A 23,703-nucleotide genomic window follows, 5' to 3' on the forward strand; every position below is an offset into this window, starting at 1 on the left:
TGTGCATGCGTGTACTGCTCCTGACCCTTTATTACCATCTGTTTACCAGATGTAAACTTTAGACTGTTAAATTTGTCGTTTTCTCCCCTAGATTTTGATTTCTGTGGATTTATTAAGTGACTTTTGTTCTGTATTAGCAAAGCATATATAATATCAAAAGGATGTAAAGTTTCACTTCCTACCCTGCTACTTAAAATAATTCTCTAGTTTCAGAAAGTAGAACATCCTTTGGATTTATATTCATGAAGACAGAACTTTTATATTTAAAAAAATTTTAACGTTTATTTACTTTTGAGAGACAGAAAGAGAGACAGAATCAGACAGAGTGTAAGCAGAGAGAGGGAAGGGAGAGGCAGAGAGAGAGGGAAACACAGAATCCAGAGCAGACTTCAGGCTCTGAGCTGTCAGCACAGAGCCCGACGTGGGGCTCAAACTCACAAACTGTGAGATCATGGCCTGAGCTGAAGTTGAATGCTTAACTGACTGAGCCACCCAGGTGCCCCAAGACAGGATTTTTTTTTAAACTTTAAAGGGCATACTTAGCCTTTTGAGCATTTTTTGAGTCCTTGCTATGTATGGAGCATTTGTGTTAGATGTTGAAGATAAGAATTGTTCTAAGTTATGGTCTCTGCCTTGAAGGAGTTTAGTGGATTTTCCCTGTTCACCACTTACCTTCACCATCAAGGTTGGGATTGACTTGCCGATCATACACATACAATAAGGTATTTATCTCCATATCTGCTTCAACTAATAATCTATAAACCCCTTAATGACACATATTCTGTTTTACTTATTATTTTATCTAACACAAGGCCTAACATAGTCTAGGTGTTCGATGAATGTTTGGGTTTTTTTTTTAATGTTTATTTATTTATTTTGAGAGAGAGAGCATGAACAGGAGAGGGACAGAGAGGGGGGCAGAGATAGAATCGCAAGCAGTCTCCATACTATCAGCGCAGAGCCCAATGCAGGGCTCCATCTCATAGTCCCTAAGATTATGACTTGAGGCAAAATCAAGAAGTAGACACTTAACTAACTCAACCCAGGCATCCCATGAATGCTTATTAAATAACAGTTTTCTAAGCAAAGATATGAGCAAATGCAAAGGCCCCAGGGTGGAAAGAAGCTCAGTATGTTGAAGAACAGATAACAGACCAGTGTGACTGGAACATGATTCATGATGAGGTCAAAGGGAGTAGGGCCTGATCACATAGAGCAAAGGTTCTCAAAGGTGGTAGCTGTCCATGTACTAGCATCCACTGGATGCCAGTTTCACCCTTTCCCCCCAAGTTGTGACTAACAAAAATGTTTATAGACATTGACAAGTGTTCCTTTGGGGGGGAAAATAGTTCCAGGAAGAAACACTGATATAAAGCCTTCTAGATGATTTTACTGTGTTTTATTTTCAGTGGAAACAGGAAGCCACTGGAGAGTTTTGAGCAGGGAAGTACTGCATAATAATTGAACTCTTAAAAAGATTACTCTGTGAGGAGAGTGGGTTGTGAGGGACAGGAGCGAAACAGGTACTTCCATGGCGGGAATGGCATGGAGGACCAAGGGTTGCTGGGCGATGTGAAGGAAGCAGGAGAATTTGAATGAGACTTTGAAGAAAGAATAGATTTAACCAAACAGCAAGACTTAGAAACAGAGTACCAGTGTGAAGAGTGCTGCAGTGCAAGGCATGTTTAAGGATAGATGAAGTTTCGGGACCCTGAGGGTCCCCATCATTGTATCAGACGCAGAGCCTCAGCATGGAAGCCAGGTGCTTGTCATGGCTGCTTCTGTCCTGTCTGACTTGCTCAGCTGCTGCTGACCTTCCCTGCTCCCTCAGCGTTCCAGCCTGGATGAATGGCATCAGCAGTGCATTTATACACTGTCTCCTGCAGTATTAGGATGGATGGGAGAAGTGCAGGGAGGAGTGGCTAGGAGGCCCCTGTATAGTCCAAGTAGGAGACTGTGAAAATCTGCCAAAGGCATTGGCAATAGGGAGAAGGGGCAAGAACCATTCACATGCTGTTTTTGAAATATTTCTATAGTTCATACAGTACTATTTCCACTAAAAGTTTTTTTATATTTCCATTAAAAGTTCCAAAATTTGGGGAACGCCTGGGTGGCTCAATCGGTTGAGAGTCTGACTTCGGCTCAGGTCATGATCTCACCATTCGTGGGTTCAAGCCCCACATTGGGCTCTGTGCTGACAGCTCAGAGCCTGGAGCCTGTTTCAGATTCTGTGTCTCCCTCTCTCTCTGACCCTCCCCTGCTCACGCTGTCTCTCTCTCTCAGAAATAAATAAAACATTACAAAAAATATTTTTAAAGTTCCAGTATTTGAGGGGTGTCTGGGTGGCTCAGTTGGTTAAGTGTCTGGCTCTTGATTGAAGCTCAGGCCATGATCTCCTGTTTCGTGTGCTGGAGCTACCAGTGCAGAGCCTGCTTGGAAATCTTTCTTTCCCTCCCTCTCTGTCCCTCCCCTGCTCTTACTCTCAAAATAAATAAATAAACATTTAAAAAAAGTGCTAATATTTGAATGTTATTTTCATTCCATTCAAATCTAGTTATTCAGATACCTTGGCTAAAAGAAACATTTTAGAGTTGGCTTGTTGTCACATGGATAGGTTTGTTTTGCAGGAACAACTTCTCTAACATAACCATTTGGGTTCTGGATCTTTATGGCAATAGTTGGGGCACCATGAATTTTTTTAGTGCAGCTTTTACCATTCTGGTCAAGAGTTATGTCTCCAGTGTTTACTGTATGTAGGACGCTGTACTGGATACACATTGTAAGCCTGAAATTTGGCAGGATACATTGTTTTTTCCTCTTTGGACTCAGTCTCCTTAAAATCTCTCCCACCTGCCCTATTACTTTAGTGGGAACTGTGCCATCTTGGGCCTGGGCTACCCTATCATGTCTGTACTCTCTGCCTCCAATCTTGACCACTTCCAGTATGTCCTCTACAAAACAATAGAGCCATCCTTCTCAACAGAAATCTGGTCATATCACTTGCCTGCTTAAAAACTTCTAATGGTTTCACATTGCTCTTATGATAAAAATTCCAAAGTGTTTAGCAAAACATCAAAGTTTTTTAACTTCGGTAGCCTTATTCCTTACCTCTCCCATCTCCTTGTATGCACAAACTCTGTTTCATCTTCTCAAAATGGCAGCTTATTTGTCTAGTTTTTGTCTCCTGCTTCCCTGAATCTTGCCTCCCAGCTAGTTATAGCTCACATTTTAGGACTCAGCTTAAATACCACCTCCTAAGCAAACTGTCTTTGACTTGGTAACCTTTCTGGATGCTCCCATGACACTCCAAGCTCACCCCAACTATAGAACACTGTGGTATTGGAAATGCCTCTTCATTTATCCAGCTCTAGCACTACATTATAAGCCACTTGAGGGCAAAAATTGTATTTTATCTGTAATTTTACTTCCAGGATCTAGCAGAGTGTCACTGAATGAATGAATTAACAATCATTTATTTATCCAACAAACATTTTTTTAGTAGTTGATTGTCAAGTTGGTTTCCATATAACACCCAGTGCTCATCCCCACAAGTGCCCTCCTCCATGCCCATCACCCCCCTTCCCCTCCCCTCCACCCCCATCAGACCTCAGTTTGTTCTCAGCATTCAAGAGTCTCTCATGGTTTGCCTCCTTCCCTCTCCCCCAGTATTCCCCCTTTCTCCTCCCCCACAGTCCTCCATTGAGTTCTTCCTAATCCTCGTATGCATGCAAACATCGGGTAGCTGTCCTTCTCTGCCTGACTTATTTCGCTCAGCATAACACCCTCAAGTTCCATCCATGTTGCTACACATGGCCAGATTTCATCTTTCTCATTGCCATGTAGTATTCCATTGTATAAANTATCCAACAAACATTTACCTAGACTGCTTACTCTATGATGGGTACTACGCCAGGTTCTGGGGTTTCAATGGTAGTGAACAAAAACACATGGTCCCTGTCCTCGCAGAGCTTCTGGTCCCTCAGGATGCTAGGAATTATTCAAATAATGATGCAAAATGTGACAGTGCAAATGTGGCTAGTTCTGTGAAGGAGAGGTGATGATGCTTTAAGAGTCTATAAGAGAGGGTGTGGCTCTCTTCAGGAACTGTAGTGGCTCTTACACTGAGCTTCAAGCGTTAGTAGGAATTAGCTAAATGAGGCTGGGTGGAAAGAGTATTCTATTCAGGCACAGGAATCACTGTGTGTGCACAGGCCTTACGAGAGAAAGTAGCGTGACAGGAATGAAGGCCTGATATAACCCAGTGAGGCTGCATGAGAGAGGGAGAGTTGAGGATGGAGAGGGAACCACTCAGAAACAGACCTGGCAGGGCCTTCAGGTCACTGATTATTTCCCCTTCCTCTTGAGAGCATCAAGAGCTCTCAGTATGGTTGAGGGAAAGGAAGACTGTTTGAGGAGAGTGATGTCAAGGCACACAGTAATTATTATCTATAATTACTTTCTCCCAGAACTTTTATTTATTTTGGTGGTTTTGCATAGCTTCCTTTGTATTCTACTTTCTACAATCCTAATTTTGCCCTCTTTGGTATTATGTGGTGCCTTAGTCTCCAGGACATCTAATTCAAACTTTTGTTTTTGTTCAGATAGAGCAAGAAAGCATGGAGTTAGCTCACGGTAGCCTACATGACTTTGTCTGCAACAACTGTTCTTTGACCCATTGATCTAGCCTCAGGTTGTTACAGTTTCCTTGATTTGGGGATCCTTGCTGTTAATTACCAGTTTGGTACCTTTAATATGGTATTGAGTGACTTAGTCTAAATAGGGCTTGAAACTATGTGATATTTCCAGCTCTTGTCCACCTCCCTTTCTCTCTCTCCCCAGGTGATTCACCTTTCTGCCAATTAACAAATAAAGGTTTAATTTTTTATATGGCTAATTAAGAGTCTATAGTTGCCATTCAGAAGAATGTATACATGCTATTTGTCATTCATTTTTTTGGTAAATATTAATTGAGAATTGACTATGAATCATGCACTCAAGTATTCAGGATAGAGTGAAAAATAGACATAGTCCAGGTCTTCCTGTTTCTTGGAGTCTAATGCCAAAGACAGATAAATACACATGTAATTTCGAAACAGTACTGGTGAGGAGCACTTTGGGAAAGAAAAGCATAAAATGACAGGGAACATAGAGGAGGAAATCTATCCTTACTGGACTTACATATCTCACCTGGGCTGAGGCAGGAAAACTACCAGAAAAGTTGAAGGCTGATTTAAGTCTTAAGGATGAGTAGGAGTGATTCAAGGTAAGAAGAAGGAAGAGTAGAGGTTATTCCAGGGAAAGGGTGCTATATGTACAAAGACACAAAGGCATTAGTATGTAAGACATACTGAAGGAATTGCATATGGTTGAAAGAGGCCATGGTATAGAAGCCAGCAGGGGTGAAGTGAAAGATGAGGCTGCAGATGTGGACAGAGGCTAGATCATGAATGGTCTATAGTTCGGTCATAAGATACAACCATAGGCAGGAGTGAACAAATCCTATATATTCCACCTTAAGTATAGCCAGAATCCCAGTACTGTGCCTGTAAATAAGTTGGTAGTCAGTATTTCTTCAAGGAATGAAATGACCAAGACCCAGATGTATTATGATCCTCACTTCATTAGTTACTGTTGAACAGGTTTATTTTAGCTCATCCCCACCCTTTGCTTTCCTTTCCCCTACCTTATTTCACTCCCAATTCAAACCCTGTGCTTTCAGACCATTTGTACTGAAATGAATTGGCTTTATCCTTTGTCTCCCAAGGATACTTTGTTCATAGTCTCACCTGGGCTAAGTCAATATATGTTCTTCTTTCTTGTGTCAGTGCTACCCTTGCTTGTGGTGAGTTCTTTGAGATCATGATTAGACCCATGTTTGCGAGCCAGGGGTGAAATCTTGGCATTTCAGTGAGAGGAGAGCAGTGTTCTAAGTGTAACAGGATCCAAATGATAACAGTCACCAGGTTCCTGGTGTAAATCACATTCTCATTTTGTAAAGTCAGCGTCTCTATTCCCTCAGATTGGTGGTACTCTGGCCCTTGGTGCTGCTGCTTGCATGCTGTGAAAATGGACTGCTCTATTTTCTCAGGCTCCATAGGGGTATTAAGCATTTGATTTCTTCATAAATAGAGCAGAGAAATATAACCGCAGAATAACACTGTGGACACATTTAACAATATTTATTTAGTGAAGAAAAGAACTAGACCTTTTGTTATATCGTCTGCTTTTCCAGTCAGTAAATGTTATCGTGACCATTGGGCAGTGTTTGAAGTCAGCCTCTTCTGATGAAGGAGGTACTAGTTACCTTAATGATAATGGTTACTAGGTTATTAAACAATTATTTCCATATACCATGAAAAGTGAGAAATAGTCTTAGACATACCTTCTCAAGGTTGCTTTTAGATCTTTGGTCTGCATATTCTGAATACCGTCCAAGTGAAGAGCATATTGCTAAACAGTCAAGCACAGAAGGATTAGTGCCTGCCTTTAAGGTGCCTGTTGTACTTTGTTAACAACCACCACCGCCGCCGCCACCACCACTCCCATCATTGTTTTTTGAGCTCCTACTATGCAAGAACCACTATCTTTTAAGATCCTACTGTTACTTCACTGAATGGTTCTAGTAACTCTTCAAGGTAGATCTATAGCTCCATTTTTCTGATTACAAAATTGGATACAGAGAGGATAATTAGCAATAAGTAAGCTGTGACCACGGTTGAGCTAGAGGAGGTGTCACGTGGCAGCTTTGTGTTTAATTGGTGGGGGGAAGGTAATATGAGGAAGATAAAGTCCCCTTCTTTGAGGAGCTGACCGTGAGGTAGATATTTTTAGCAAGCAGTGAGTGTTGGGGTTATTTGGTAATCTTAATTCCCATCTGGAAATAGGACAAGATAGAAACATGAGCATCTTCTCCATGTGGTTTTGTTACCTCTTTCTACAGAAGGGAGCTGGATATCACCTGGATCTCTTCTGGGTGGCCATCCTCATGGTGGTGTGCTCTTTCATGGCTCTTCCATGGTATGTGGCTGCTACTGTCATTTCCATTGCTCACATCGACAGTTTGAAGATGGAGACCGAGACTTCTGCACCTGGAGAACAACCAAAGTTTCTAGGAGTGAGGTATGTTAAGTCAGAGGAAAATGGCTCTACAAAACACATGGTGCCACATCTATGTGTCATTCAAAGGGAATGAGCAAAATTGGAGGAGAAAAGGCTGGTGATGATTAATTTATTCCTGTACTTGCTGTTCCAGAAAAGACTAAATTTTCATTAGAAAGAAAGTCTTCAATAATTTTTCAAGTTCACTTCTTGTGTTACATAAATCTCTTTTGATTAATGAAAGGCTAAACGATGCAACATAAAAGTACAAACAGGTCATCCATTTTCTTGAACATGCGGCTCATTTCGGTGCTGTGGTACTTACTCTACCGCAATTCTATATAAAGGCCAAACTAACTTTTCAGCTCTCTTGACTCCTCAAAACTCATGGGCCGGCTTATGATTTTTAAGATTCTGTGAAGGGAAAGGAATTCTGATTTTCCAGTCGTTTTCTGTCCGCATAAGCACTGAGAAACCTTGACCTCTAGCTGTTAAATCTGGGTAGCCACGAAGGGCTCGCCTAAGACCTTTATACTGTGTTGAATACTTCTTGCAGCAAACCCTGCTCCTAATACTTGGGTGAATAGCTCACAGGACAGAGTCATTGTTTGCCATGCCACAGCAGTGAGTGATTCTTCTTGGGGGCCAAGGGAGGGGATGTTGAGTGGGAATCCTATTTGTTAAAAAGTAGTCTTGTGCTGTAGATTCGGAAATTTGACTGATGGGATTTATGGCACTTATGAAATTTCCCTGAGCTGTTTGTTAATTAGAATGTAGGACAATGTGATATCTGTCTCCCACGAAAGAAGGTGTAATTACACAACAGTACAAGTTGTTTAAAAAATAAGGGCTTCGAAGAGGCCAGTAATTGATGGACCAGGAGCAAGAGACTTTTTTTTTTTATTCTAAAAGAAGCAAAGGATTTAGCAGAATCAATTTTCTCTTGATGAATTCAAATCACATTGTACAATAGTTAGAAGAAAATTTTGTAGTTCTGTTGAGCTTCTGTGCTGTACTGGAGGTATTCATTTATATGAGATATCAACACCTTTGCTGTTTTAGTCAGACGTTGGTTTGTTCAACGTGCAGTCTCTTTTGAAGGTGAGAAGACAAGAGCGTGTTTATGAAAATAAGAAGTAAATTGGTAATCTTTTGATTTGGTTTCAGAGAACAAAGAGTCACTGGAACCCTCGTGTTTATTCTGACTGGTCTGTCAGTCTTTATGGCTCCCATCTTGAAGGTAAATATGTGAAATACTTGCCTCTTCCAGATAGTTGGGTATGTATAGAGTAGAATTTCTTATCTGCAAGATTCTCATCAGATCTGTAACACACTGAAGCAGGGGGAAGGTAGAATGAGGACTCTAAAAACTCATTTTGATGTTCTTCTCACTCCTTCTATCATTATGATTATGATTATGATTATGATTATGATTGTAGTTATTTGGTTGAACCGTTTTAAGTTACCAATATCCAAGCTTTTTGACCTATGTAAATGGCAGTTCCATACAGTTTAATCACCCATCCACCTCCTCACTACATTTCTTGCTCTCCTTGTATCCTTTCTTCCCATCACTTTCCATCTACTTGTCCCTAAATCCTGCCTTCAAGCCCCCCCATATGCACACAGACTAGACTCCCAGAGGACATGATCAGTTTGTAACTTTTCTCTTATTTTTAATTACTGCCAACTGTGTTTCTGTTTAATTTGAATCAGGAGGCCTAAGAGAATAGAGAAAATTACTCATTTATGACTAGAAAACTTTAGAAATGAACTTTTGAAGGAGAAAAATGATATGGTAGATTATTTGGAAAGTTAGGAATAAATATATAGGTTTGAATGATGGAGTGAATATCTAACAAAGTAGATGAATATGAACTATATGAAAAAAACCTATTTAAAAGAAAGAGGGTTAAAAGAGAAGGTTTAGCTGTCGTGAAGCTTCCATTTTTTTATTTCTGTGATATAAGCATTTTATTATTTTTTTCTGTTAACATTACTGGCCAATTATTGATAATTTGTACTTTATGCTTTGTGCTACAATACAAAGCGTGTAAATCTCCTGTAGACCTAGAAGCTATAAACAACCACTATTAATATATCCTTTCAGATTTTTCTCTGTAGATTTTTATTTTTTTAATTTATTCACTTATTTTATTTTGAGAGAGAGCACATGCAAGTAGGGGAGGGGCAGAGAGAGAGAGAGAGAGAGAGAGAGAGAGAATCCCAAGCAGGCTCCACACCATCATCACAGAGCCTGATGTGGGACTTGTACTCAAAAGCCACAAGGTCATGATCTGAGTGTAAGTCAGACGCTTGACTGACTGAGCCATCACAGTGCCCCCTTTTTTGTTTATTTTTAAGCAGTTCTAATTTTTAAGATTTTTTAAATGCTTATTTAATTACACAAGTTATGGAGCAGTGCATCCTTATAAAAAATTCAAGCAATACAGAAGTATAGAAAGCAAAAGGCAAAAGCCCTCCTTTTCTCTCAAGTTGACACATTATTTTTAAAACTTTTTTTAAATGTTTTATTCATTTCTGAGAGAGAGAGAGACAGTGTGAGCAGGGGAGGGTCAAGGAGAGGGGGAGACACAGAATCTGAAGCAGGCTCTGGGCTCTGAGGTAGCTGTCGGCACAGAGCCCAACGTGGGGCTCAAACCCACCAACCGTGAGATCATGGCCTGAGCCAAAGTCAGACACTTAACCAACTGAACCACCCAGGCACCCTTCAAGTTGACACATTTATAAGTCAGTTGCCATTCAGATGAATTTGAGGAAAGTGGAACTGTAATTTTTTAGCCTATAGCTAAGACCAGCTTTGTCCTCAGGGTATTTAGATTAATGCATACATTATATACAGAATACTTGGTAAACAGTTAAAAGATGTAAATATTCATCTCTTGTGCTTGGTTTCCACAATGTTGGTTAACTGATTTAAACTGATTTCTGACTAGAATCATGAAAGAACATATATTTCACATAACACATGGGAAAGTAAATTCAAAACTAGCCTCAAAGAAGTTGTTTCCGGTTACATACAGAGGACCCTAAAAGAGTACAGGTCGGGGTGCTGGGTGGGTCAGTTGGTTAAGTGTCCAACTCGTGATATTGGCTCAGCTCATCATCTCAGGATTTGTGAGTTCAAGCCCTGCATTGGGCTCTGCGCCAACAATTCAGAGCCTGCTTGGGATTCTCTCTTTCTTCCTTTCTCTTTACCCCATCTCCAGCTTATTTATGCACGCTATCTCTCTCTCTCTCTCTCTCTCTCTCTCTCTCTCTCTCTTTCTCTCTCTTTCTCAAAATAAATAAACTTTTAAAAAAAGAGTACAGGTCTTACATTCTACAGAGACAGAGGGAAATCTCTTGACACCTTTGCCAGTGCAAAGCAAGTTGTGGGGTAGGTTTGAAGTTGTGAGTTTCGCAGCAAGAAATCCATTACCAAAAGGCTTTTTGTTCCATTGTTGCCCCTTAGATACAGCACATCAACTGGTGGAAAAGTGTAATGACAGCTTTTTACCACATAGACATTGGAACCTCATTTGGACACATTCATTTTTAGAGAGGTCATTGCAGGCAGTTGTGATCTCATGTTATGGGAGGATCTACTAGGAATGAATTTGCCCCTGGGTTCCCTAACGGTGGGCTTAAATGAGTTTTTTTTTATGGGGTCTCTTGGGTCTCTTAGTTACTAGTAGAGGATAAATAGAAATCTTTCCATCAGTTCAAATGTACCTATCAGTTCCCACCCATTTTTTTCGTTTATTTTTATATTATATTTTTCATTAATACAGTATAAAAGCCTAACCTAAAAAGTCAGATGTGTTTAAAAGCTCTTTTTTTTTTTCTTGTTACAGCAAATGGGCTTTAATCTTGGAGAATCTGTCAGCTGAGTAATCATGTACAATCCCAAAAGGACACAGAGAACAGATACTGTATAAATTACTATTTTTAGGGAGAGATGCAAGACTCACATTTTTAACAACGCCTCTTCCTAACTATTTTCTAACCCTCCACCCAAATATGGCTGCAGAGGAATTAAAGCTGAAAGCCCTTTTGTTCTTTAATTTACAGTGATTCTTTTTGCCCCATATGCAAAGCACCTTAGTATCTGCAGGAATAGATTAGAATGCAGAGAAAGGAGAAAGAGAGGTACCAGGGATCAGTGAGCATGAGCTTGCTGTTCCTTTTGACCTTCCTTAAGCTCACCCTTGTTCAGCTGCTAATGTTCATAATCATGGCTATTCCCACCTGGCAACTTTGGGTCCATGCAAAGAGTCATTGTAGGAATCAGCAAAAAAAGGTAGTTTAGCAAACATTTTTATTAGGCAAAGTGTTGCCCAAAATGTGGGAAATGAAATTGTTTTGTTAATACAGTTCCAGACATATTGTGGGTAACCTCGATTTTAAAATGACAAGAATAAAACAGTCCAGCATTGACAATTGTGATTCCTTAACTTAAGTAAATAGAACTATACTTCAGGAATCACATCAGCTAATCTCAGACCAAGTGCCTTTCTCGCCATTGAGATGTGGTGGGTTATAAGCATCTACCACAGAATTCTTGGTAGCTCATGTGAAAAGTCAATACAAGAAGTAGCAGACGTTGAGGGTACAGTTTAACTAAGTTATGACTAAGTAAAAGTCAGGATTAACAATTAACCTCAGAATTCGCTCAGAAAGAGGTATCAGGGGTTACTTTGGAGAGGGAACCTTTTTCCTCCACCGTTTGACTAGTGTGTGTTTTAAAGGAACAGGTGACAACTTAGAGAATGGTTTTACTTAAGAGTCTGCCTTTGAAAGGCAGATCAAATGAACGGGATCAAGAGAAATATGTGACTTTTACTTTTTAAAATGACATGGCTCAACACCTTCCCAGCCCAGCTCCCTGTATCCCCATAGGCTTAGTGGCTTCAGATGATGTGAGTAATTTTCTCTCTGCATTAAGCAGGGTGGGTAGTTGTTCCCTGAGCCTCCTTATGCAGGCTTACTTTGAACATGGAGTTTGTGACCTCTGTTTTGATCTCTTTGCTGCAGTCTGCCTTTTTACATGGAAGAATGTAAGGAATCATAGCGTATTAGCTTTAAGTTCATGAGGATACCCCGTGACCTTAGCTAGCTGCAGTCATACGTGCCTCAAATCCCACCACCGATTGAGTATGGAACGGTGGGGAAGCAGGAAGAACTGGCTTCCCAGGCCAGTTAAACAGTTTAGATCTGTGTCTCCGCAGCCGAGACACTGCCTGTTAAGCTAGTGTTCTGTGTGGGGAGGCGATGGGAGACCACAAAGCAGCAAAAAAAGATGAAAGACAGTTCTAGAGCTTACTTGTCTCATTCTTTTGGCAAGCTTAAAGAAATAAAGATCAAGTAAAGTTCACTGCTGCTTCTGTTGCCTTTGCTTGAATTAGTTCATCTTTAACATGAGGCATAGCCAAAATTTGCCTTTGAGATTTGTTTAGGGTTCTAAAATGTACAGGCTAGTGTTTAATTTGTATGCGGCCAGCATTTGTCGCGCCCCTACAATATGCCACACACTGTGTTCAGTAACAGGGAAACAAGGAGAGATGAGAGGAGGAGGAGGAGGATGGTGGTAATAGCAGCTCACATTTCCTGAGCTTGGCATTGGACCAAGAGCTCTGTACGGATTTTTTTTTTAATTTAGTTCTCCAATAAAACCTATGAAAAATGTATGTATAATTGCATCCATCTTACAGATAAAGAAATATAAATAACTTGCCAAGTCACAAGGTTCTTAAATGGGAGAGCCAAGATTTGAACTCGGCAGTTCTGATTCCAAAGCCTGATCTCACAACCATCATGGTTTATTGTCTTTTAAAATAAAACAGTATTGCCCTAAAAGAACTCATTTACTTTCATTTCCCAGGAGATGATCTTCCCCAGCTTCTTTGATCTGATTTCCAATTCTCTTATGTAGAGAGAAATGTGACATTTTCACAAGCTCTTCATCATCAGTCCTCTCCACAGTTTCTTCAATGACTAGGGACCGGATCGTGAGTCGGTAGCTTCCTTATGGTCCCAGATTGTTAAGGCCAAAGGGCATTAGGATGTTATTTTCATAACGTGTTCCTGAAGACAGTCACTGTAGTTGGAAGGACAACGTTGCCGAGCTTACATAAAACCGAGGCTTCAAGTCTGACCTTTGCAGCCATCCTTCTGGCCTGTGCTGCTGGCCTACCCACACTGCAGAGGTACCAGAGGGGGCTATGCTGGGCACTTGCTGGCTTCTCCACTTGCCGGTGAAGGTCCTGAAGCAAATAATGACATCAATACCACATTTATCATTTCTTGAGTGTCTATTATGAGCCAGGCCCTGAGCTAAGTATTATGTAATCTTTATCATAACCATTAGATAGATGGGGAGAGAAGGGGACAGTTTTCTCTGAGTTCCACAATGGATACAGACAGAATGGAACCCAGGTCTTTCTAACTTCTGTGCTTCCGTGTTCTCAGTACCTCATTCTGAGTTTTAAACACACACACACACACACACACACACACACACACACACACACACACACACAGTGACTATTATTCTGCTGGGAGGCTTTACTCCTATACCAAATCCTGCACTGTGGACAACCTACTACCATCTATCTTTCCTACTAAATTTACTCTTTCACATTTTTTTCTTATGGGAATATTCTAACACTATCAGAAAATCAAAGAGAGGGCTAAGTAAAAAAGAATGCAACTACATTCACTAGAATTGTAAAAATTTGGGGACATAGTCTAAGTATGGATGAATCTTCATTGACTTCAATTTAATTTTTCTATCTGGTTGTAGGATCAAGCATTTAACTTTTTCATTTTTAATATTTATTAAAGGCATTATAATATTTGTTTATAATTAGGCCTTTTGGTTTTCTGGGTATGTTTATATAATTTTGTTTGCATAATTTTATCACTTGGCAATTCTTGAAGTGCCTGTGAACTAGTATTCCTTGTGTTTTTTGAGTTTTTATTTCTTCTGTCTTGCTTTATAAAAATGTCTACCTGCTACTGCTGTGTATGTTATACTAGTTTAACTTTAAATGGGATTACATCTTCTTAAAACATTCTTCCTTTGGGAAATTTCTGTTGTGATGAATGATTCTATTGTGATGCATTTTTAAGGATTGACCTTTTGATATGACTCATGAACCAAATCCAATAAAAAATATCCTCTAACCCAGTAATTCTGTCAGGTTTCATGAAGATTTCTAAACTGAAAGATTTTTATTGAGACTCAGTGCACTGTCTTAAAGCAAATGGTGAATTTTGTAAAACATCTGTATCACCTTAAAGTTGACCCCCAAATTGAATTAATAGCCTTCCTTATATGTGCTATTTCCTTTTCACCAAAGAATAAAAAAAAATCATCATGGGGCACATGGGTGGCTCAGTTGGTTGAGCTTCCAACTCTTGATTTCAGCTCAGATCACGATCCCAGAGTTGTGGGATCAAGGCCCACATCAGCATGGAGCCTACTTGAGATTCTCTCTCTCCCTCTGCCCCTCTCCCCATCTTGTGCACTCTTTTGCTTTCTGGGAAAAAAAAGAGAGAGAGAGGGAAATTCTGTTCTTGGGGGGGAAAAAAAAAGAACTTGTAAAGCTACTTTCTGACCCATACCCCATTCTGAGTTAATTGTACCTTCTGATCTTATTTTATGGCAGATTTAGTGATATGTGTCATAATTCAGAGAGAATGGACCCCAACATGATGGCCCAACTTTCCTCCACTCTGGTGCTAGAACTGGAATAGAGAAAATATTTGGCTAAACTAGGGGAGGGGTGGAGATAAGGCTCAACATCACCTTTGTGATTACTTTCTTTCAAGCCAGAAAAAACACTTCACCCAGATTAAAAAGTAACTACTAAAGGATTTCTAACTAGCTGCCCAACTGTAAAAGAACTATACTCCTCTTTTCCCCCTTCCACCTTTCTTCCTTCCCAAGGAATTAGAAATGAGAGAACAGGAAAGGAATCATCATAGATTAAAGGAAAATGGGAGTGCCCTTGCCTGCAAAGGCATTTTAAATGTTTAAAAATGAGTTAAAGCTATGAAATGGTTTCTTTGTTAGTTATTTTTTGGTCAGTTTGTACAGAGGAGTGGAAATGTGCACATTCTAAAGGAAATAAGACACAAGTCAGACCTCAAGTGCTTGAATGTGACATGCTCACCTCTTTGTGGTGACTATTGGGTATTACAGCGCACATGGCTTCCCCACCACTTGGGCCGCCCCTCCCACCCCTTCAGCATTCACTGTCATTTTTTTCTGAGCTCAAGATCAGATTAGCTATGTTACAATTATTCATTTTTTTCTAGAAGAGTCATGTGATATTCTGTGTAGATAAATATAGGTATTACATATAAATTTAATAATTCCTATAGCTAGCCAATAACAATTGGAGATAGTCATGACATATTTTGACTATACTAATTTCCCAGTGGGGGTCAAAGGGTCTCAGATACAGAACTGTTTCAGTTTGTTTGTTTGTTTGTTTAATGTTTACTTATTTTGAGAAAGAGAGAGAGTGCACATGCCTGGGGGAGGGACAGAGAATCTTAAGCAGGCTCCATGCTCCTGTGGAGCCCGTGACAGGGCTCTGTCTCAGGACCCTGAGATCATGACCTGAGCCAAAATCAAGAGCCACTTAACTGACTAAGCCACCCAGGTGCCCCAGATACAGAACTGTTTTAGGTAATTACAAGGAGACACTGATAGAAATTGTGCTTCATTTAATACATGTAATAGTTCTTTAAAAATTACTCTGAAGTCATACTGTTTTCTGGCTACAATAGCCTCCTTTATGTAGAATTGGTAAGATTGGACTTAATTGATTGTGGTTTTTGAAAACTGAAATTACTTGAGCTTCTTTTCAAAATCCAAGCTTGAGAACCTTTTGTTGTTTAAATAGAGGACTTCCCATAAACAGAATCATCCTTGTTTCCACAGTACTGAGGACATTCAAAGGTCTAGGAATAGATAAAATTTAGGGAAGATGGCTTTGGAACTTCCCATTGTTAAAACACTTCATATTATTACAAAAGACTCTTGCTAATTAATGCATTAAGATGTATTAATTCACTTTTTAAGGATGTGTATTACTACATGTGTGTAATGAATTGCTTCCGTATGCTCAATGCTCCTTTTAAGCAGTGTTCTCATTAGTTAGTCCCCTTAATATTCCTGCGAGAAAGAAAGGGGACAGCCGCTTGATGTTTCCTTAATTGAGAGAGTCATTTACACACCAAGCCAATAGATCATTTGGCAAAAATTATTAAGGAAAAAATCAACAGACTGTTGGAAAGAAACTTGGTCTCAGGAGCTCAGCACCCATCAGCCTCTCTTTCTACCTCACAGTCCATTGCAAACATCTGGTTTACATAATCTTTCCTTTTAAGGGGAAAGGGAAACAAACTTTTTTTCCCATTAAAAAAATTATTTTTTGAGGTCATGCATGGTCATTGTTTAAAAAAATACAGGATCAAATGAAAGTTGAAAGTCTCCATTTCTTTCTAACACAGAGTTTAGAAGTTTATCAATGATAAGTAAAGCACGCTAATCAGAAGCCACTATATTAATATGTCCTTCTATCTTTTAGTTTCAGATTTGGCTTTTACTTAAATTATCCTCTTTCATTACTGTTCTTCTTATTGTTGTCTTTAACCTCTCTCCAATTTTTTTTTCTTTCTAGTTTATTCCCATGCCTGTACTGTACGGTGTGTTCCTGTATATGGGAGTAGCATCCCTTAATGGTGTGCAGGTAAGTTTTCCATAGCAATCTAAATATAGTTGTATTTTTTCTAGTAGTAAGAGTAGTCCAATAACAGATCTTTGAGGAAAAGTGCTACTCATTAACTAAGTTTTTTTTAAATGCATATGTTTACAGAAAACAAACTGGTGGTTACCAAAGGGGGGTGGGTAGAGAAAGGGGATTGCCAGTACACCTATGGTGATGAGCACAGAGTAATGTATAGAATTGTTGAATCATTCTATTGTACACCAAAAATAATAGGACACTGCATGTTAAAGAAGGAAAGAAAATGCATTTGTTTGCTACTTTCTCTGCCATACAGCTGCTTTTTATTTCTGATTTAATTCACAAACTTAATTCGTGTTAACAAATGTTATCATACATACCCATTCTTGCCATAAGCTGTGGAAGGTCATTTCACTAGGAAAATGAGAGACGACCTCAGATCACCTCCCTCCCTCCCTTCTGTCCTTTTCCCACCTTCATCTCAAGAAGGAAATCTAACCCTTCCAGTGTGTTCCTTAAGATCCTGTTTATCTCTTTGCCTTTAAACTGTACTAAGAACAGGCTGTTATTTGATTTACTTTTCACATGGCTGTGATCAATGACCAAAAGTTTTGAACCAATAAAAGAATAAAGTCAATGTGGTTTAGTGCTACTTTTGTCCAAAACTTCAGCTATCCACAATTTGGGTAAAACTGACCCCTTTAAAAAAAAAAAAATCATTAGGGAGAACTTTGTAAGGGACTTTGTCTTTCAATTGAGGTTTAATTTAATTGGCACCAGGAAACTGGAAGTACTTCTGCTGTTTTCTGGCACCTTGTTAATTGTAGCCTTATTTAGCACTTACTAATGTTTTAATGGGAAAAGACTGCATGTTCTGTGAACATCCTAAGAATTCATTTAAACCCCTTCATAGTAGTCCTTGCTTTCATTTATTGAATTTAGATTAATTTGGTTTTAGAGTCAGATAGAGCTGGGCAGGTGGCCAGACCCCCAAAAGAAGACAAGGCTATTCTGTTTTCCCTTCTTTAGATCCCATTTGGATATTTGTCACAAAGTACAAGGTGGTTCTTCATAGATTGCACTAGATGAATGTGAATGGGGGGATGTACTTGTGCCTATGAAACTTTGGGCAAGTACAAATATACAAAAAAATATTTTATCTGGCATTGTCAATATTCTTTTTTTTCCCTCAATGGAAAAATATAAAACTAACAGTGGCTGCCAAACTAATGGTTCTTTTTTCTTTACTTTACTTTTCTTTCTTTCTTTGTTTTTGCTTTTGTTTTTGCCTTAAATATGTCACTTGAGATCAGAAGTTTGACTTTACGTCTTTAACTGATGATTGGAGCTCCTTACATGTTTATTAAATTAAACAGAAGGCAAAAAAATCAAGAATTTCATAGTGATTGGGGGGAAATCCTTTGCTAAAGGGACAGCTAGTGGATTTCTTAAATTCAGCATTGCTTCTGCCCCTGTTGCCTTTTCTCCTTACTTTTCTCTGGATTCTCCCTCTTTTAGACCTTTTGGCAAGATTGCTTTAGCAAGAAATTTTGTAATACAATCTTCATAAACAGCAAGGCCCCCTCCCATGAAAAGTAGGCCTGGACAGAGAAAGAAAGTTTGTTTCATAGGAAATTGCTTCTGAGAAGCTTGTCCGTAACAGTCTCCTTTACTTGTACACTTCTCCCTTTCCTCTAGAAAAAAAAAGCAGAAATTTTACTTCAGAGTCTTATTCCATCATAAGTCCATTCAGCAGCTATTTATTGAATATCTTTTATTTGAAAGATCCTATGGTAGGTACCGAAATATCATCCTTCTCATCACTGCCAATGTGAATTCAGCAGTTAATCTTTGGGGCACAGCACCTGGCACAGAGGTACTCAGTGGTCCGTGTAGCCACTGTGATAGCCTCCCCTAGATTCAAATATCTGGTTGTTGACACTCTGAAATTCACTATAAAAGTCATATGACTTTATTTTGAAAAGAAATGGTAACGAATTGCTGCATGGTATTAGTTAAGTAATGCCATAGATAAATAATGTGCAATTGATGAAAATACCAATGCATTCCCATTTTCAAGTTGGATCCTTCCTTTCTATCCTTGAAACATCCCTGAAATGCATATGATGCATAGTAGCATCCTCTCTCTTTCAGGTAAGGTGACCAAGGCAGAGTAAGATACATGAGTTAGATGTCTTCCTTCAGCACATCATGACGAAATTAGTCACAAGATTCTCTCTTCCGAGACTCAGATAGTAAAAATAGAAAGGAAGAGATGAGCATCTAGAATTTATATTTGGCGTTGTGACTTTATTCTTTGGTGGCCACTCTATCTCATAGATCTGCATAACATTCCTGCAAAGTAATAACAATTGGAAGACTCTTATTATGTCTCACTGTGCTGGACTAAATTTGTGCACTCCCTGACCAATGTCCTCTGAAAAGGACACTGCTTGCCTAAATTATAGTATATAAATCACTAATCATTAGTTAGGCATTGTGGAAAGGAGCTTGTGTATCAGCTCTGGAAGTAATACAGTTGTACTGTCGTCTTTCCTTCCCAGTTCATGGATCGCCTGAAGCTGCTTCTGATGCCCCTGAAGCATCAGCCAGACTTTATCTACTTGCGCCACGTCCCCCTACGCAGAGTCCACCTGTTCACTTTTTTACAGGTGTTATGTCTAGCCCTACTCTGGATCCTCAAGTCCACGGTGGCTGCTATCATTTTTCCAGTCATGGTAGGGATTCCTTTCATTGAACCTACCCATCAAATCATATCAATATCACTTGTTACTGTAACATAGAAGATATAAATGTCTTTTCTGTATGGTTCTACTTTTTTCCAGCTTTGACCAAATAACGTTGATTTGATCCATTGTCATTTAAGGTTCCTATGTCTATGGTCATCTACACTGGACTGTAGTGTCAAACTCAGCTGAGTCCAGATACCAGCACTAGTTTCTGCTGATCAGGGAGCCTTCATGAGCTGCCATTAACCTGCTTGTAAAATGGGCATGGCATTAGTATTGTTACTCTGAGCATCACTAATAAATATCAAGTAGATAGCATAATGGCTGGCATTAGGTAGACATCAGTACACATCAGTTATTTCAGAAATATTGTATAATAGAATCAGTCTAAATAACAAAGCATGACACATTTCAGTCCAAATAATAAGGAAACAAGTTTGGCAGCTTCTGACAGGTCATCCAATGACTTAGAAGAAATGGAGTGAGAAGTGCAGTTTTTGAAGTGCTCGCTGGTTTGTGTCATGCTAAGTTTAAGGATAAGTCTGGGCTCTCGATACTTGCCGTGATATGATGAGACACAAGGTAAGATGACTAACATTGCACTTAGAATTACAAGTGAAAGAAGTAACAAAGGAAATGCTAGGTCTATTTTTGGCTTTGACACTAAATTTTATGCTTTACCATAACTTTCCATTTCTTGCAAGAAAATGTACATGTGTACACTTGAAACAAGTCACCAAGCCAGCCTCTCAGTCTGCTTTGTCTCCCCCATGGAATTTTCATACACAGACCATATTTTATTTTTTATAAAAATCCTTGTACTCTTACCCAGGATTATTATTTTATCCTTTTTTAAATGGATATTTATTTATTTTGAATGAGAGAGAGAGAGAGAATGTGCATGGGAGGGGCAGAGAGAGAGGGAAAGAGAGAATCCCAAGCAGGCTCTGCACTGTCAGTGCACAGCCCTATGGCTCGATTCCATGAACCGTGAGATAATGACCTGAGCCAGAATCAAGACTTGGACACTTAACCAACTGAGCCACCCGGGTGCCCCTAATTTATCTTCTGTGTATTTGTTGTTTGTAATTTTTTTTTTTCTCCAAGGGAAAAAAAAGGAAGGAAGCAGAAAAAATGATATAAAAATACTAGTAATATTCTTGATGGTTCCTTATATCCCTTTTTTTTTATCCTTAAACTCTGTTAGCTTACTGGAAAACACGAGTGTGAGAAATGACTCCCATTTGCCTATTGGTACAATCTACGTATTAGTTTTGCTATAGGCAGGAAAAACAGAGTTAGGCCTGGATAAATTTAAAATGTATCCAGTAAATCACCTATTACTTGTGCTATAAATAATAATAATGTGTCATCTGTATAAAGTATTCTTTATCTTCCCAGAGCTTTTGTTTGATCACAAAACAATATCATAATATCAGTAGGGCAGATGTTGTTAATTTCTCTCAGATGAAAAAATGGACATACAGAGAGCATGATGTGGATGAACCCAAGTGTTTAACTGGAGATGGTCACGACTCTTATATCCTAGTGCATACTAATTTTATTCTTGAGCAAAGACATCTTTAATGTACTTTTATTTTTTTTATTTTTTAATGTACTTTTAGAAGTTACTCTTCAAGGGTAACTCATAGAATCAAAGATATGTATTTTAAGAATACTGATTTTAGAGGTAGACGGCTGGGGGCCCTTTGTATTTTTTTTCTTACCTGGCTTTATGATCTTGGATGATACATTTAATGTCTCTAAGCCTTAGTTTCCTCACTTGCAAGATAGAGATCACAATATCTACTTTTTGAGTTTGTGGTGGGAAGAAATGAGAAAATTCTGCCTAAGAGTTCAGCACAACATCTGTCACACAGTAAGTTTTCAGGTCATGGTAGTGATTGAAGTCTCCCAGTAGATTAAATGGTCTGTGCGTACTCAAATACTGTCTCATTATTAGTACTTTGAAGATGTTTTAGTGTACTGTATGTTGTACAAATTTTCTTGATTTTCAAAAACCTGCATAATGTTTTAATTTTGAATAATTAGAAATCATATGCAGGCTGTTTTTTCCCTTTAAACTCTCAGCCATTTTATTAAAAATCTGACATAGAAGAAAATGGTTTAAAAAATAATCCTTTCATGTTGAAATTCTTAGTGAATATGATCATACATTTCAGTGAACAAAGTGAGTTTTACTTAATAATTTTTTTTTTACAATTTTTTAATGTTTATTTTTGAGAGAGAGATAGTACAAGTGGGAGAGGGCAGAGAGAGAGAGGGAGACACAGAATCCAAAACAGGCTCCAGGCTCTGAGCTGTCGGCACAGAGCCCGACGCAAGGGCTCGAACCCATAAGCCACAAGATCATGACCTGAGCCGAAATCAGATGTTTAACCAACTGAGTCACCCAGGAACCCCAACTTAATACTTTTATGAGCCAGCTTTCCCCATAAAGAAAATGTTTGCGGTCCACTTAATATAAATCTATATAAGCAAGATGAGTTCTATCATATTCTAGCCTTCTACAAGCTAAGTTTCAAATGCCTTTAATAGAGTAGTATCAATACTCACTATGACTTTATGTGACATTGTTTCTTTCATACTTTCTATATTTGTCCTTGCAGATCTTGGCACTTGTAGCTGTCAGAAAAGGCATGGACTACCTCTTCTCCCAACATGACCTCAGCTTCCTCGATGATGTCATTCCAGAAAAGGACAAGAAGAAGAAGGAAGATGAGAAGAAAAAGAAAAAGAAGAAAGGAAGTCTGGACAGTGACAATGATGATGTAAGGCTTTCCAAAACTCCACAGTAAAGCTAAAGAAATAAATGTGAAACATATATGTATGTTATATAAAGTATAATATGTATATATACTTTATGTGAGATATATGGCTGAATTCAGAGAATGTTTACTTGGCTGTATTACATGCCAGTCTTCCTTTGCCCTTTATTTTCTTTCTTTAGTTTTTTTTTTTCTGAAGTCTTTCTGTAGCCATTAATATACCGATAGCAATAAATTGACTTCCCCCAAAAAACACCCCACCACATCTAAAGATCTCCAACCTTCCATTTCACAGATAAAAAGAAAATTTGCTTCATAATGCTGTAGAATGTATTTGTTTTGCTAATGATAATCCAGGATTTAAATTTTAGATGATAACTTCGTTTTATGTAATTTTAAGCCTAATGTGGACAAACACCTGTGACCTCACCTCCTGCAATCTATGTATCCATTTGAGTAGGCTCTCAGCCAAAGTCCTCCGCTGTTGTACTTCTCCTCACACTGAACTTTGACATGATTTAAGATTATTTCCCTGTTACCCTTCAGTGAAAAGGAAAGGGTCATGGACCCTAGGGTCTTTTTACAGAATTGTAGTTGTCAGTTTTGTAGTCCAAATGATCCTCCTACAACTGGGTGATTAAGGTTAGAGAAATAAAATTATTGCCCATTTTTTTTTATCTTTAGGAGATCATGTCACGAGTGCTGCAGTAGGGGTCTGTAATCAGTGCTAGGAGAAAGGCTGAGGTTATTTCACACACACATACGCGCACACACACACATTTTTATCCCAGTAGACTGGGATAAAGGATGGCCAAAGTGACATTTTCTATGTGAAGGTTTGTTCTGGATTTTACACAGTGGAGTATCCCCATTCTAATTGGATCCCTGGTATATAATTCTAAAGTGGGAGTATGGTTAAGTTTTGCTGTCTACTCTGTACTGGATCTTTTTGATTGATCATGCATACTTGTCCTTACTTGCCGTCACAGCCCCTTAGAGTGTACGCTTTTGTTCTTATATAGGAGAAAATTTAGACTGAGAAATGTTAAGTCATTTTTCTGAGTGCACACAGACATAGTGGCAAAGCCAAAACTCTGATCCAGGCCTGTCTGGTTATTTCCAGTTGGTCAGGCTGTCTGATTGTATTTTTTGTGGAGAATTTAGAAATAGTACAGTGAAGGAAGGCAACAGACAAAATTGGATTTCAAATAAATTGATCCAATAAAAAAAAAAGGCTAAATATATGAGGCACATTTAGCTAAAGAGAAAGAGAGTCTGAGGGAGGTTTTGTGACTGTCATCA

General features: G+C 38.9%; 1 protein-coding gene and 2 long non-coding RNA genes across 5 annotated transcripts in view; 1 reads left to right on the forward strand and 2 right to left on the reverse strand.

Moving 5' to 3' along the window:
• The window catches only part of LOC144220062 (uncharacterized), a 29,623-nt gene extending 22,609 nt beyond the window's left edge, over window positions 1–7,014 (reverse strand). For both annotated transcript variants that reach the window (XR_013331603.1, XR_013331604.1), the window contains exons 1-2: window positions 6,929–7,014; window positions 6,383–6,450 (exon numbers count right to left, since the gene is read on the reverse strand). This is a non-coding gene — a long non-coding RNA (uncharacterized LOC144220062). The remainder of the gene's footprint in view (window positions 1–6,382; window positions 6,451–6,928) is intronic.
• Window positions 1–23,703, forward strand: part of SLC4A4 (solute carrier family 4 member 4) — a 301,173-nt gene that overhangs the window by 266,844 nt on the left and 10,626 nt on the right. For both annotated transcript variants that reach the window (XM_077750185.1, XM_077750178.1), the window contains exons 18-22: window positions 6,941–7,119; window positions 8,266–8,338; window positions 16,797–16,865; window positions 19,427–19,600; window positions 22,243–22,404. In XM_077750185.1, the coding sequence (XP_077606311.1) occupies window positions 6,941–7,119; window positions 8,266–8,338; window positions 16,797–16,865; window positions 19,427–19,600; window positions 22,243–22,404 (657 nt within the window). The remainder of the gene's footprint in view (window positions 1–6,940; window positions 7,120–8,265; window positions 8,339–16,796; window positions 16,866–19,426; window positions 19,601–22,242; window positions 22,405–23,703) is intronic.
• LOC144220071 (uncharacterized) overlaps window positions 11,403–23,703 on the reverse strand; it is a 66,718-nt gene continuing 54,417 nt past the window's right edge. Inside the window, exon 2 of the long non-coding RNA XR_013331610.1 lies at window positions 11,403–13,364. This is a non-coding gene — a long non-coding RNA (uncharacterized LOC144220071). The remainder of the gene's footprint in view (window positions 13,365–23,703) is intronic.

Source organism: Crocuta crocuta, unplaced genomic scaffold, assembly GCF_008692635.1.
Source record: "Crocuta crocuta isolate KB4526 unplaced genomic scaffold, BGI_CrCroc_1.0 scaffold1, whole genome shotgun sequence".
In the NCBI taxonomy this organism is placed as follows: Eukaryota; Metazoa; Chordata; class Mammalia; order Carnivora; family Hyaenidae; genus Crocuta; species Crocuta crocuta.